A 16,351-nucleotide genomic window follows, 5' to 3' on the forward strand; every position below is an offset into this window, starting at 1 on the left:
AGCTTCGCGATGCTCTTAGCGGCGGTGGTCGGTCTTATCCAGTGTTCGAGAAGCCGGAATCCGCCGGTCTTAAGGCCGCACCCGCGCCGCCTCCGCCGTCGTACATGTTTTACTTCTTGATCAGCGATGGCTCTTCCGTCTCCAGTCTCCAGGTACGGCTACGATTCGTGAAAACATTGAAAACCCAGATGTAAATCTTCAATGAATTGCAAATTCGTGTACTGGGATACACTAAGATTGAGTAGAAACCGTGAATTTGGTTAGAAAATTACGGTTGAATGTTTTGGGAGAAGTTGTAGCGCCACAGGTGTTTGATCAAATGCCAATGAGATATTTTGCAAAAGATACTAACTTTGAAATTTTGTCCTTTTTTTCTCAGGTTGTTGTTGATTCCGCATTGTCCACTTTACCGGCAACTCAGCTTATGTCAATTGGGACATGTATTGTAGCAGAAGGAGTACTGAGACATCCGACAGTGGCTTCTGCAAAACATGCCATTGAACTTAAGGCAGAGGAGCTTCTTCATGTCGGAACAGTTGATCCGGAGAAGTACCCATTGTCCAAGAAACAGCTTCCTCTGCATATGCTTAGAGATTTTTCCCATTTCAGGCCCCGTACCACTACGGTAATGATATATGTTTTTCATATTAGATTTTATATTTCTTAGGAGAATGATGTTATAGCCATCGAGAAAGCTATCTGGTTGAAGAGCAAGCCCAATAATTTTCTCTTCTGATGTGGTTTGCAGGTGGCATCTGTGACCCGAATCCACAGTGCTCTAACATTAGCGACCCACACGTTCTTCGAGTTAAACGGGTTTCAGTATGTTCAAGTACCGGTCATCACCACCACTGACGCTGAAGGATTCGGTGGGATGTTCAGGGTCACTACTCTTTTAGGCAAGACCACTGCTAAGGAGGAAGAGAAACATGCCAAAGAAAAAGATGAAATCAGCCTTGATGCGATAAAGACTGCTATAAAAGAAAAGAGCAAGCGGATCGAGCAACTCAAGAGGACCGAGAGCAACCGGGACGCTTTGGTTGCTGCTGTGCAGGATTTAAAGAAAGCAAGCGATCTTGCAGCACAGATGGAGATGAGACAAAAACCTAGGGCGGGAACTTTGGTGAAACACGATAAATTTGATGTCACGAAAGATTTCTTCGGCCATGAGACATATCTGACTGTTTCTGGGAGGTTTCATCTCGAGAGCTATGCTTGTGCTCTTGGAAAGGTTTATACCTTTGGACCCAGATTCAGAGCTGATAAGATAGACAACGGTAGGCATTTGGCAGAGATGTGGGATGTGGAAACCGAAATGGCTTTCTCAGAGTTGGATGTGAGTTTCCCACTACTTCATGAGATCGATTTTAACCGCAAAAAAACACGAGTTTTAGTAATGTTCTCTAGTTCAGATCGCCTAAGGGTAATGCATAAGAATATTTACCACGTTTCTTTCTATATTACAGGATTCAATGAATTGCGGGGAAGAATTCTTCAGGTTCCTTATCAAATATATTCTGGAAAACCGCTCAGAAGACATGAAATTCATATCTAAACGAGTTGACAAGACCATTGCTAGTCGTCTCGAAGCAGTAGCTTCTAGTCCTCTTTCGAGGCTCTCCTATACCGAAGTGATTAGTCTTCTGCAAAAGGTACGTCTCATATGATTCTCGTCTTTCCATTTGCTATGCTCAATCTTACAATAGCCATATGCATGATCTGTTCATCTGAACAGGCAACCAGTAGGAAATTTGAGACAAAAGCTGACTGGGGCGTTGCTTTGACAGCCGAGCATCTCAGGTAACGTTTCATACATGGTAATCAGTATCGGGTTTTTCTTGGATCATGATTTTCACATCTCTGTTCAATTTATTCTTGCAGTTATCTTACCGACGAGGTCTACAAGGGTCCTGTAACAATATACAATTATCCAAAATCCGTTAAACCATTTTACGTACGTTTGAACGCTGACGAGAAAACTGTAGCAGCCTTTGATCTGGTTGTGCCAAAGGTAAGCGCCGAACTTTCTCACCTGTCCGGCTTCTTTGAAACCCATGTCCCAATCCAGAATGCTTCAAATCTTGAAGTGGGTTTGCAGGTTGGAGTTTTGATCTCTGGGAGCCAAAACGAGGAACGGTTTGAAGTTTTGGATTCAAGGTAAGATCTGCATTGTACTGAACATTTTTGTAGAAAGAGACTTGCGGCGTCATGTTTACATATCGATGTCGTGAGTTTCAGGATCAAGGAGCTTGGATCGGTAAGAGAGCGGTATGAGTGGTACTTGGATCTAAGGAGGCATGGGACAGCAAAGCACTCCGGATTCAGCCTTAGAATGGAGCTCATGCTTCTCTTTGCCACCGGCCTTCCTGATGTTAGAGACGCCGTTCCTTTCCCGAGAAGTTGGGGCAAAGCAAACAACTAATGAACCAGGATCCTACTGGCACCTTGTAAACTTATCTTCTCATTGTATTGGAAGTTCATGTACACTACTATCTTGTAAGGTGTAACCACAGTACCATATACCCAAATAAAAGGAAATTGTTTCAAGGTGCACATGATTTTGTGTTGATTTTTTCATTTGATTTAGATTTTACATTTTGATTAAAGATATTCCTTTTCTATTTTTTTTTATAATTTCCATCGATATTATTCGAATTCAGTTAATTTATTATTAAAAAATTATATTCCAGAATTTCTAGATGTTTGATTTATATATCATTTGTATTGTTTGCTATTTGGCTTTTTAAGTTAAATTCGGACCGAAATTGCCGTAAATAGACGACAAAGACGTTTACCCAGTCAACGGAGGGATACATATTGAATAAATAGTGATGGCAAAAATAAAAAGTTTAGAATAATATTAGATCAGGCTTCGGAAGACTTGAGGAAAACCAAATGTGATGACGTGTCAAAGGTGGAAAGTGTCGGATCATTAAAAATGAACATTAAATGGGATCCTTTGTCCATCAACCAATTCCATGACGAATTTGGTCAGTCTATTTAATTTCATTACGAAATCATGCTTTGACTTGGGTGATTTAATCTATTTCTATTTGTCTCGACGTGCATGTGCCCACGTGTCATTTATGTTTGGTTGAAAGTAACTTTAAAAAAAATTGGGTAGTTAGTAAAGTGATGAAAAGATCGTGGTAGAAGTTTTAAATTTCAAATCTGCAAAAGATTAATAATGGACCGTAATTGCATAATCTAATTATAAAAAAAATCTGAAAATGTAGAAAAAATACACGAGCGAGCTCCTGCTATTATTGTAGAAAATAAATAGACGGAGAATTTAGAAAATAAATATACCCAGTAAACCCAAAATTACCAAATTAGCCCTCATAGTTACGCTCGTCTTCCTCGACCCTGTGTTTCCTGCCGCTTTCTCTCCGGCTGAGCTCCCGCCGCCGGCGGTTGGCGAAGGAGCCGGGCTCGGTGACGCTGTTTCACCGGAGAATCTCAGCACGCTTTTCGAGTTGAGGTTCTGTGGAGCAAACGAGTGCTTCTCCGGCTGACCGTTGGTGACCTTCCCGCCGATCTGCCACACCTGGTTCACCTTCTCCGATCCTGCCGGAACTTTCACCGACGCGAAGATCGCGAGCTTGTCACCGCCGTCTATCGACTCGGCGCGTAGATCCCACGCGTCGAAGGAAAGCTTCCCTTCGTTGATGGCGCCATAACCGCTTATGTTGTAGGTCTTCACGACGGGGACACCGCTTTTAGATCGGAAGGCGATGAAGGCCTGAGATCCGATCATTCCACCCGCCATCGGATTGATCGCCCAAGCGATCCAACCTCCGGATTTCTCCGGAGCAGCGACGAAGGCGACGGAGAGAGAGGAATTGGAGGCATTGTAGGAGTAATGGAGGTACGAATCGAGCACCGGGAGGTCGAGGCAAGACGCGTACGGAGATTTTCCGGCTGCGGAGGTAAGTTTCTGGGAGGAGCATGTGAGTGACAGGGACGGCGAGGTCAGCGAAGCCCAGAAGGTGATGGCTAAGAGGAAGATGAGATGAAACGCCATTGCTAACCCTACGCGAGCACTCCGGTTCGTGGTAGTGATGATATCGACAAGTGAATGAGAGGATATAAATAAAGGCCGTTGGGGGAGATGATACAGTACTTCTCTATACAGCGTGTGGATCGGAACAACCATTAATATACTGACACGTGGAATTATTGACTTTCAAGTGGTCACGTTCACGATGAGAATGAGAATAACATAAAGGCGAGAGTGCAAGAAGAAAATTTGGTGGAGCATGTGGGGAGTGCGTGTTCTTGTGGAAGTTGACTGCTAATTTCTGATTCTTTTATTTATATATTTTCACTCGCAAATGCTAATTATATTGATTAATATGGTAATCACCAGTGAATTATAATTTTGTTACTGAAGCTAAAAAAATCGAACTATCTATTACTAATATTGTTATATGAATTTATTGTAAACTATAAATATATGGTATTCACTGGATTAAATCTCCGATAAGTCTTAACTGTGGATTTGCTCCATATATCGTGGAACATGGATATTTGCATTTTCAATTACCATATCTCATTGTTGGGTTTGATGAAAAAAAATCATGATACAAAAACATGTCGTCTCTGCGTATTGCACTATGTATAAACTTGAATTATTTTATGACATAAGATGTGTGTTTTTTTTGGTCTTCTGATTAGTGGTGTTGATTTTTTATTCTTACATTTTTAAAAATTGAGTTGCCAACCAGTTCGGTAACCAACTTATATTTATCTAATTATCCGAAAAATCTTTTAAAATTATATAAAAAATAATAATTTAAAATCTATATAACAATAATTTAAAATTCATTCAAAATAACATAAAATATTGACATAACAATCTATAAAATCATATCCAAGTTAAGAAAATAAAACAAAAAATATACACTAACACCAACATATCATGAATTTATCATCAGTTTCACCTTAATCTTTACCTTCATTTCCACTTGTATTTTCAATTTTTATAACAAAAAGATATTTTTGTACCATCTCGTGAACTGACTCGCGAGCCAACCAAACTAGTTTAGATTCGTAACGAGCCGACTCGTTAAATCCGTTTTTATTTGGTCTTCTATTTTTTCAGTTCGGCTCGCCAAAAAAAGCTAGTCGGCTTATTTTTGACATCTCTACGAATAGTGGGCAATTATAGTATTCGGTCAATATTCAGGGTTAGAAGTTGGAAATAAATATCAACCATCATCGCCCACGCTTCCCTCCTTTTTTTTTTTTTTGCTTTTTACCCAAACTTTGAAAAACATACTTTTCCCCCTTTTTCGGCGCGACTTTGAATATATGCCGATTCCAGTATTTTTTTCTTTGCGTCTTTCACTCCTTGTTTTCTTTTTGTTGTCGCAATTTTTTTTTTCTCATTTGTAACGTATGGAGTCTAATTGACTTTTACTTTTTTTTTTCCTCTATATCACCCGAGAATCCATATTAGTGGGAAATTATAAATACGATATAGCATATACAAAAATAATATTTACTCAATTTCTCGTGTCTTTCATGATATATACCTTAATTTAATTATAAGTGTATATATATAACCTTAAAATAAAATGAAAGGGGGTGATACTATTAGTATTGTTATTATTTAAACAATAACCGAAAAATCCGAGAGAATTACTTATTTCGTAAACAATGAATATTTTATTTTTATTACTACTATATATGGTCATGTATTTCCGGTATTTGTTTGCTTCGTAAACGATCGTGTTTCACGGACCGATGCGACGACGAGACTGCTTGCGTCAGCGTGATGCAATACATGACGTTCTTTGTAATGCCATGTACATGGTCAAAAATCGGTTAAAGCCCTTCTTCTTCATGTGATGTGGTTCCTTAAAAATTCAACTCCATCATGGGTATATTTATATTAAATGTATTTAATATATATTTTTCTTAATAATAATATGCAGCATAAATATCTACACAGATGATTACATGTCTCAAAATTATAAATCACATGTTTTAAAATACATTTTATACGATCGATTCTTTCGATATAATTTAGATTTTAAGTAAAGAAATAATGTGAAAATGTATTATGGATATTATGATATTTTTTCATATTAAAATTTTATTTTTTATAAATATAAATATATATATATATAGATAGAGATATATATGTAATTTCTGGATCAAAATGATCCATATACAAAGGTTAGTGCCGGATCTAGGGTGGATATAGTTGGGCCGAAGGTTCGGGAACCATGGTTATCAAAAAAAAAATATCATGTTTACTTATCAATTTTTTTTTTTGCCTTGGATCGTTGGATGTTTAAAAGTGAAAAATGGAGTTGGGCCGATTATTCAGTCAAACCTATTCACTATTGGGCCGTAAAATGGGCTTACATTATATATAACTCACTGTTGGTCTGGGCCAATGTTAACTCAGTACGCATATAAAATGTCGCCTTAAAACTCAACTTCATTTTCCTCTCTCGGTTAGGGTTTTGGTTGAGCAGACGCGGAGCTTCTTCCTCCAGGTACGTTTGCTTGTTTGCGTGCTGTAATTTCAATCCGAGCGACGGGTTTCTCGATATTTTGTCTCGTGTCGGTGAATATCATTGAAAAATCTTCACGGGCGACGATTTGAACCCCGCCTAATCCTATATCTTTTCACATTTCTGCGATGATAATGCTAGATTGTTTGTTCTTGGGGTTTTTTGTATAGATTTTGAGATTTTATTACTGTAACTAGGATAGTATAGTCGTGGTTTGTGCTTTCGTGTTAGTGTATTGTGTTTGTTCGTAATGGTTTAGAAAGGACTCTGTATTTTCTACGCATTTTTTTTTTGTGATTTGGGTTTCGTTTAGGAATGAACCTGCGAAACTTTTCGATTTTAGCACAGTTGCGTTCTTTGATTGCTTCCAGATTGTTTACGTTCAGTTTTGAATTTGTTGTTTCATTTCTGTCCGATTGTGTGCAATTTCTATTTTGTAGCCGCATTATTCTTATTTCAAAATCTCGCAATCTGTGTTTAGGAGAAAAATGGCGGTACCGTTGCTGAGCAAGAAGATTATTAAGAAGCGTGTCAAGAAGTTCAAGAGGCCTCAGAGTGACCGAAAGATTTCTGTTAAGGTTTGTTGTCTGATTTTGTCATGTCGAGCTTGCTGAGAGAGAAACCTATGTCATTTTGTAACTCAATGACTCTTTTAGGTTTCAGACCCTGAACCCGGGATCAGCTGTTCCTCTTACTGCGGTTTTCTGAACCCTTTGTTTTGATATATTGACTTTGCTTACGGTTGGGTGTTGTCGGTTACCTATTCTTCACCATATAGATTGCTTTTCGTTGATTCTGGGATCGTTTTCTTGCCATACAGATCAAATCCTCTTGTAGTTCTTTGTAAACTTACATGCAAAAACCTGAGAGTGTGCTTGATTCAGCAGTGGTTACACCTTGATTAATGTTCTATTGAATTGCAGGAAAACTGGAGAAGGCCAAAGGGTATCGATTCACGTGTTAGGAGAAAGTTCAAGGGATGCACGCTGATGCCCAACATTGGTTACGGATCAGACAAGAAGACCCGCCACTATCTTCCCAATGGATTCAAGAAGTTTGTTGTTCACAACGCCAGTGAGCTCGAGCTTCTGATGATGCACAACAGGTACAACTCACCATACCGGCTCTTCTTGAGACGTCAATGTTTACTCAATCTATTTGTGTTCTTGAATCTACTGCTTTGTCTTCTCACATTTGGTTCGATGTCTGTCTGAATTGGTGGTTGGTTTGGTTACAGGACTTACTGTGCCGAGATCGCTCACAATGTCTCCACCAAGAAGAGGAAGGAGATCGTGGAGCGTGCTGCCCAGTTGGACGTTGTCGTAACGAACAGGCTGGCTAGGTTGCGCAGCCAAGAAGATGAGTGAAATATTCTTTCTTATGCTGTCATATCTTATGTTTGCTACTTTATTACATTCCAGGATTTTAAAGTTACATGCTTTCAGATGTCTGTTTTGGACAAGATTTTGATTCTCTTTGAACTCCATCGTCTTCCCTTGAAACCAGAGGTTTTGGACAAGATTATGCAGATGACGCATAATTGAAATGGTGGTGGTGCCATGTTTTGTCCGTTAGTGTGTGACCTGCTTTCACATGGTACCTTGTTCCTCCCAACTATTTTGGTTTCGGTAATAATATGCAATGAAATATCCACGGCCTCACCTCACTCCCCCAATCATTGATCATTTAGACAATGACATTGTTTTTTGTCCTTTTCTTTTCTAAATATTATTGCAATCAGTGTTTCTCTCGATATGTGTTTATCTGTCTTAAAGGGTTTTTGTCTGTACGCCTTTAAGGTGAAAAAAAAGCATCTTTTTCTAATTTGGAAATTAGTGTCATATAAGAGATGCAACTATTGCGCATGTGGCTTTTGGAACTGGCTTCTAAAGATGTTAACTTCCACAACTCCATCTCCTCAATTATTGTATATGATTATCCTGTTGAATTTGGTGTTGTTTTCTTTGTTCTTATCATCTCCTTCCTCTCTCTCTTACAAAATGGAGTTGAGGGTGGGGACAATGAAGAAATGGACAAAACATAGAAAGCAGGCATGTTTCCATGTGTGCCAACAGATGAGCTTTCTGCACTTCCCCATTCCGAGTGGGATGAAATCGAATCGAGAAAGAAACTAAACTATATATACCCCCAGGATGAGGTGAGAGGGAACACGACGATTGATGTACGGACACGTGGTTCATCCAGCATGCATTGCATGCATAAGACAGACTATTCCCGAGTTCTTGTCATACCCAAAAAGTCTACGACCAAAAGAAACCCTAGTTGTGCAAATTTTATATCATGTCTTTCTTGTTTAATTTTCCATTATATATACACGCCTGTATGTATGGACTGTCGGTGTCCGTGATTAGATTTCATGAAATATTAACCTGTGTTAATGGTAACAATGATTTAAACTTTAACCCTAACCTTTTCTGCATAAAATGATAAGGCGGCAACCGAAGTCATGTTCGTAATAATATGTTGTCTGGTACTCGTCATCATGGTCGATCGGTCTATGAGATTGGATTTCGTAAATTTTCGCGATTAATCAGTCTACACTGTTATCCACGTGGATTATTAGCTTGGGTTTTCATTTGATGGGTAATGTTAAAATAACATCTGTAAACAACCCTCTCAACGCATACGATTAAAACATGATAGGGAAACGTTTTTCTATTATTGATAATGGGAATATATAGCAAAATACAATAGAATATTCTAGACCTAATATGTAAGATAAATCATAATCATATCAATGATAATATTCTAATAATAATATCTTCTTATAAGTGGTTGTAGCCTTTTGCCACTCGTCTCCTTCGGCGCAGTTAGAAATCTATTTGTTGCCAATACCGTTACGGGATACAACCGTTGGCAGGGCGCTTGGTTAGGGTTTACTCGGATTTCTTGGACAAATTATATTTGAAGAACTTGTTCCTTGTCTTTTGATCAGCAACATACAGATCTCCGATTCATCGTTGAATTCTATAGAATTCGACAATAACAGTGTTAAAAATGAAACAAGCTAAAAAAACACAGCTCAAGATTTGTTCCATGAGCTCAAAGTACGAATCTTTAAGAGGGGGGTTGATTAAGACCTTCCAACACACAGCCATTGTATCAAGAGACACACCTCGTGAACGATATGCATATATATATATATATATATATATATATCAAACTTATTTAAGTTTTAAAAAGCGAAGTAGCAATGGATAAACCAAAGGAAACAGGTAATGAGAAAAGGAAAGGTTATGGGGTATTTATTTATATTAATATTAGAAAGAGAAGAGAAGAGAAAAGGGTAGGGCTGTGTGACTGTGAGTAATGGGGACAAAAGTTGTCTGTGTCCTAATCATATCATATTATATTTATTATTCATCTCCCTTATTATATAATCTCTCCTTTATATATATATATATAAAGCTTGTGTCGGCAGGCAGCCCCATTAACCCTTTAACAAAGCCATCAAAATTAGTAACATCTTATCTTTTTTTATACAAATTATGAGAAGAAGAATAAAAAACTGACTATATATATATATATGTTATTTATTTATTGAAAGTTTGAATATAGAAACACTGACAACAATAAAGTGTATCGGAGTATATATTTTATTGAGATGCGATTATTCTTACCTCTTTTAGATATTCTATTTTTTTTTATCTATTCATAATATCTTTAAATTTATTCTGCGTTGTTAAAGATACATAAGTAAAATATAAACTCATTTTCATCTTTATCCATCTTTAGGAAAATGATAATGATTTTGTATTTTTTTTTAAATTCCAATACATTCAATTCTGTGTGTAAATTCTATTTTCCTCAACGAACAAACGCAGTCGTGCATTGACGACTCCATTCACTCGATTAATTCGCATTATTTATCCAAAAATAAGTCAATATTCTATTTTCAATTATAAGAAACGATTATTTTTCCTGAAAAAAGATCAAGTGTTTGTGGCGCATATATATATATATGTATATACTTACAAATCGCGTATATAATTATGATATATGTTAATTAATGCGTGCGAAAAAAAGGAAAAAATAAAATAAAAAGAGAGCTCGGAAGATTTTCTACTATTTCTGGTCATTGAAGACTTTTTCACATTCACCCAAAAGAAATCATCAGAAACTTATGGCCGGACCACTTTCCCATAATTCACGCAACCTTCCAACAATTTGTCACATTACAAAAAAAATAAATCCTTATTCAAATATAAAAAGGGGCATTATATATGGAAAAGTAAACCCTCTTATTCTTCTTCTTATGGGTAAAAGAGTGAAAGAATCAAATTATTCCTTTTTTTCCAATTTTGTTCTATTTTTATATTCTCTGCAGATATTATCAAGATTCATATTTATTATTTAATAAAAATAAACAAAAAAGAAAAAGAAAGATTCAATTCTAAGCAGATGATAAATATTTCACCACATTTTGTAATATGATAATATCAATGCATAAATTAAGTAATCATCTGTTTCTATATATATGTTATGAAGAACCTGATTCTATTTTCCTGAAAGAGTGGAAAGAAGATCGGCGGAAGCTTCAGAAACAGGACATGGCAGCTTTTACATATCTTTGTCTTTATACACATATGTAAGAAACAGACGAGAGAAAGAACTGTTACTTGTTCAGCAAGGCACCATTACTGGTCCATGGAAGCTCGAAGGAGGACGTGATTTGATTACTGACACCAAAGGCTTCTTTTATTACACCAAAATATTCAAAGAAAAAAACTATCCAGATCCTAAAGATATGAGAATTTACACACACAAAAGAAGAAGATCTAAGAACCCACAAGAGAAACCGGAATTCAACAAGAGCAAGATCGAGGGAATTTACATTGCGAACTTAGGGTTGGCCGGAAAATGCATTTCTTCTTATGCGGTGTGAGTGAGATTCACGGCCCTTCTCACTCTGCCCAGGATGCCATTGGCTTTCCTCTGCGCCCTAGAGGTACCTTCACGCGCAAGTTTCGTCATCGTCCCGTGATCTTTCTCCTCTTCCCTTATCTCCTTCCACTTTGTCCTGTCACTGAAACATATGGAGTGCAGTATAGCGACCGCGTTCTCTTTGTTCCTCTCGCACTTGCTCTCCCTTATTATCTTCAGAAGCCAAGAAACAGCCTCGAGCTCACTCAATTCCTCGACCGCCTTCCAATGGCTGACGAGCATTGCGAGTATCGCCAAAAGCTCATCCACGTACAACCCATCTGAAATCTTCCTACCTATAACCCTAACTGCTCCTTCCCTCACGGCCCTTGCCCTGTTCTCGTGTGCAATACACAGGTTGAAGATTGCCGCTGCAACGTCTTTGGTAGCCATTGGATGCCCTTCTTCTAAGAGATTGACCAACGGCTTCAGGGCTCCAGATTTCCCTATGACGATTTTGTTTGAATCGAGGGCTGAGAGAGTGAAGATTGCCGCAGCTGCATTGCTTCTCGTTGCAATCGTTCCACGCCTCAGTGAATCCATCAGCAGAGGAATCGCATTAGGGTTTTCGCAAACAAGTATCTTGTTGTTGTCATGTATGGATATGTTCAGCAACGTCGTGATCACATCCTCTTGAAGCTGCTCATCAGGGTTAGGATTCGGGCCCTTCAACGGACTAAGCAAGCGGGTTATTTCGACAGGAGAATCACCGAAAAGCGCTCGGAACTCCGGTCCACGCTTCGTCAGGAGACGTAGTTCCTTGGCAGCCGATTTTTTATCAGAAAGGTCTGGAGACGAGATTTTAGCGAGCAAGGACTGGAAAATCTGGCGATCAGATCTTGTGACGGCTTCTTCTTGGTTGACAAGGTGGGGATGAATGAGATTCGACGAATCTATCCCAACGTTCTGGCACCATTTGGAGATCATTTCCCCGATTAGGACATTTGGGGTTAAGCCTGTGTGGGACAGAACTTGTTGAGTCTTCGGACACGTCCTGTTCCCGGAACTCAGCCACTTCTGGATGAATGGTCTGTCGAATGTCTGCAAACACAGTCGGATTTCCATTACACACAGAGATTTCGTCGGATATGCTTTCCTTTTTGTATTCGAGAGTAAAATCAGGCGTTTCTTGGCAACCAAACAGGAGCTTTATGATGAGTTATAAATGAAACGTATCAATCAAAATCCAGGATTTTGTTTCCTAGAATTCAAGAATTTCAAAACTTCGGGACTGTTTGGATACCGGGAAACCAGACAAGAGAAAAGGGTTTCCCAGATTTTCTCATCAAATTCCAACAGTTTTACATATTTTCTCCGATTTGCTCAGACAACTAAAGAAACGAAAGAGCGATTTTCCTCGGATTTTACCAAACAGAACCCTTTTAAGCATACCGAAACAACCAGAAAATTTAAGAAAAAAACAATCAAAACCCTAAAATCGAAGAACACAAAATGCGAAGCTCACTGACCTGACCGGAGACCAAAACAACGGGATCCCGCATGAGCTCGCTGGAGAGAGGGCAAAGGAACTCCTCAGGAAACGACACAGTTTCGAGCATGTCGAGAGAGGAAGACTTACCCATCTTCTTCCTCACCGTCATCTCCTTCAAATCCGACAAAGCAACCTGCAACTGATCGATTGTCTGAACCCCCAAATCGTCGTCTCCTTCATCCTCGAGAATGATTCTCACCAGCTTCTGCATCTCCTTCTTCAGTTCCTTCGCCTTCACCATCTCCGTCGGGTCCGATTCGAACACCCCCGTCCTCGCCATCCTCCGCCCTCCGATCTCCACCACCGAACGAACGGATTATGTTGCGCGATGATTAATTCTCCGAGTTATTTTTTAATTTTGTTTCTCTCATTTATTTATTTATTTTATTTTATTTCTCTCGCTGAGAGAGAGCGGGGGTATATAAGGACGAGAGGACAGTGGAAGTGTTTTGTGCCATTGCCACGTCGGTAATTATTTATTTAAAATTTAAAAACACGTAGGATCAATTTGTGACCAAGTTGTTTGAATTATTTAAATTATATATGTAATGTAACTGCATGATTATATTATAAATTTTCATAAGAACGTAAATAAATAAATATATATATATATATATATTAATATGTATTATCTTTTCTACAATTTTTAAAACATGTGTTAATTTTAATTTATCAAATGTTATTTTACGAAATTTTCTAATAATGGTTTGTTTACTCAATGTTATCTTTTTACAATAATGGCTTATTAAATGATAAGGGTTTATTATTTATACTAGGTAAAGACCCGCGCGTTGCGCGAGTTATTCTTTTTGCATATGTTGATTTTTTTTATAAAATTTGATTATATAAATATTGTTAAAATAATATAAATTTTCATACATACATACATACATATAATTTTTTATTTGAATGATTCAATTTAAATGTAAAATCTCTTATATAGATTCCTGTTACCACTATATTTTCACATTTTATTTTAAAATCTTATCATTTAGTTATATCATAATGTATTCATAATTTTATCTTTTAATTTATCTATTACTATGTTACAAAATCATAAATCTAATCTAATCTAAAATAAATTAAAATTTTATTTAAAATAATAATTTTTTTTAACTTCTCTTATTTTAATTCAAATGAGAAGATTTAAGATGTTATTCAAGTGAATAGGGAATACATTACGCATACCGAATAAAGTATTATTAATTAATCTCATTATATATATATATAAATGTTATGTATAATTCAGTGCTCACGTTTATGATTAAAATAAATAAATAAATAAATCAAATTAATAATTGAATAAATAAATAAATAACAAAATTAATTAATAAATATATATAGATACATATATAATGATGAATACTTGGCTTTTTCCTTATCCACCGATTTTCTCATTATGTTGTATATCTTTTTTCTATTTAAAGTGATGATATGTATGAACCATTATAACATGAAAACTAAATACTCGTGTGAAATTGTTATAAATCAGAAGTAACATTAGACCCTAAAACATCAGAAATTTTATTATACAATTATATCCATTTGTTTGGACTGAACATCAATACGATTCTTACCATATATATTTTTTTACATCTTAAATTGGCCAATGCAGTAAATATTCTATCAAAAGACCGAAAAATGTATGTGGCTTAAGCATTGCACACAAACAAACATGTTATACCGTGTGTGTGTATATATATATTATATTATTATTGGCCCTTGGACACCCACAAAAATGTTAATGAAGATGAAGAAGAAGACATGGTAGAGAGAGGTAAAGACATGCATAGGCAAACAACCTATCCTTCCACCTTCATATAGCATATCATACAATTATTTATATGTACACTCAAATATACATATATATATATATGAGTATATAAGATAAGAGGAATAAGTGTGCATAACTCACTGCTAATTTATGTATTACATGTTATAGGTGAATATCTGAGGTGTTATATAAGACTTTTCTCTCAGTTTTTATCTGAACGCATATTAGTCTTATTCATACTTCACTCTTAATATCCATACAAATCTCAAAGTTTATCAATAAGAAATCTTTCAAAAATACAAATCCATTCACAAGTGAAACAATCACTTACATAAAATTGAAAACTCTTATTCCGACATGTGATGGATGAGGAAACTACGATGACAAAGATGGGATTGACCGATGCTTGAAGGGTGTATTTGGAAATTTTAGTTCATGTTGAGGAAATCTGTGACCAATACTTTCCTCTAACTCCGAAGAGAAATTTAAACCTTGTTTTTCTTTTCTTTTTTTTTTGAAATGCATACGTGTATATGTTACAATTATATAAAATAAAGATGCATAAAAGATAAGAATAAAATACAATAAAAATTATTGGGTATAGAACAAAATATCTGATGAATGGACATTCTTCCATATAAATAGAATATAGAATATATTAAAAACATATTGATGAAACTCTAAAGCTATATAACTCATTAGATTTCTGGAATATAGCATTTTATATACGTTGTTGTATCGAACAGTAGATACAGTAGATATAGTAGATATAGGTAGTAAATCTGCAGTCAGATTGTGACTTAAACTTTTCACATTTTTCATCAGACCCATGTTTCCCTTCTAGAATAATTAGATAATAATAAGAATGCAAATGAACGTTTTTTCATTTATTTAGATAAAATGGTATAGGCCTCAAAATTATATTACATATTTTACTGTTTTATATATATACATTGTTACACATATATACACACGTTACATATTTTATACACATCCAAAATTATGTGTTACATATATATACATAATATATATTCCATTTTTAATGATTCACATAAAAAAAGCAATTCGTATAAAGGTATAAATATATATACATATATATACATATATATTAAAAAGTAATAAAATAAAAAAAATAAAAATATATATACATATGCATACATATATATGTATACATACATATATACAAACATACATATACATATATACAAACACATTCATATATGCATATATTAATATACACACAAAAATATACAATGTAAATACATATATATATATATACATACATATATATATATATATATATAAATACATATATGTTTATTTTATAATTTTTAATGTTTATATTTTATTTTGTTACCAGATTTATATAGACAATACAAAAATATAAAAAGTAAAATATATACATACATATACACATACAAATATAAACACACATATATACAATTAAAACATATAAAATGAAAAGTAAAAATAAATAAAAAATATATACATGTATATGCTTATATATATATATATAAACATCCATTTAAACATGTATACATATACAAATATAAATACATTTATGTACAAACATATATATTCATAGATATACATATATACATAAATACATATATA

General features: G+C 35.6%; 4 protein-coding genes across 4 annotated transcripts in view; 2 read left to right on the forward strand and 2 right to left on the reverse strand.

Moving 5' to 3' along the window:
• LOC104822528 (asparagine--tRNA ligase, cytoplasmic 2) overlaps positions 1–2,562 on the forward strand; it is a 3,561-nt gene extending 999 nt beyond the window's left edge. The window contains exons 2-9 of the mRNA XM_010553774.2: positions 3–152; positions 380–625; positions 749–1,336; positions 1,467–1,652; positions 1,736–1,800; positions 1,882–2,011; positions 2,099–2,157; positions 2,239–2,562. Coding sequence (XP_010552076.1) covers positions 3–152; positions 380–625; positions 749–1,336; positions 1,467–1,652; positions 1,736–1,800; positions 1,882–2,011; positions 2,099–2,157; positions 2,239–2,422 — 1,608 coding nt within the window. The 3' untranslated portion in view covers positions 2,423–2,562. The remainder of the gene's footprint in view (positions 1–2; positions 153–379; positions 626–748; positions 1,337–1,466; positions 1,653–1,735; positions 1,801–1,881; positions 2,012–2,098; positions 2,158–2,238) is intronic.
• A 617-nt stretch (positions 2,563–3,179) lies between these two features.
• LOC104822471 (auxin-induced in root cultures protein 12) lies at positions 3,180–4,076 on the reverse strand. Its single transcript, XM_010553715.2, has one exon. The coding sequence runs from the start codon at positions 4,022–4,024 to the stop codon at positions 3,293–3,295; it is 732 nt and encodes a 243-aa protein (XP_010552017.1). The 5' UTR covers positions 4,025–4,076; the 3' UTR covers positions 3,180–3,292.
• A 2,355-nt stretch (positions 4,077–6,431) lies between these two features.
• On the forward strand, positions 6,432–8,176 carry LOC104822472 (60S ribosomal protein L32-1-like). Its single transcript, XM_010553716.1, has 4 exons — positions 6,432–6,509; positions 7,009–7,105; positions 7,451–7,632; positions 7,765–8,176. Exons 2-4 carry the CDS (start codon positions 7,016–7,018, stop codon positions 7,892–7,894), a joined length of 402 nt encoding a protein of 133 aa, XP_010552018.1. The 5' UTR covers positions 6,432–6,509; positions 7,009–7,015; the 3' UTR covers positions 7,895–8,176.
• A 3,020-nt stretch (positions 8,177–11,196) lies between these two features.
• On the reverse strand, positions 11,197–13,346 carry LOC104822474 (U-box domain-containing protein 9). Its single transcript, XM_010553717.2, has 2 exons — positions 12,941–13,346; positions 11,197–12,512 (listed from the first exon to the last, which is right to left on the reverse strand). Exons 1-2 carry the CDS (start codon positions 13,241–13,243, stop codon positions 11,421–11,423), a joined length of 1,395 nt encoding a protein of 464 aa, XP_010552019.1. The 5' UTR covers positions 13,244–13,346; the 3' UTR covers positions 11,197–11,420.
• Positions 13,347–16,351: the final 3,005 nt, after the last annotated feature.

The sequence above is a fragment of the Tarenaya hassleriana genome, unplaced genomic scaffold (genome assembly GCF_000463585.1).
Source record: "Tarenaya hassleriana unplaced genomic scaffold, ASM46358v1 Cleome36, whole genome shotgun sequence".
In the NCBI taxonomy this organism is placed as follows: Eukaryota; Viridiplantae; Streptophyta; class Magnoliopsida; order Brassicales; family Cleomaceae; genus Tarenaya; species Tarenaya hassleriana.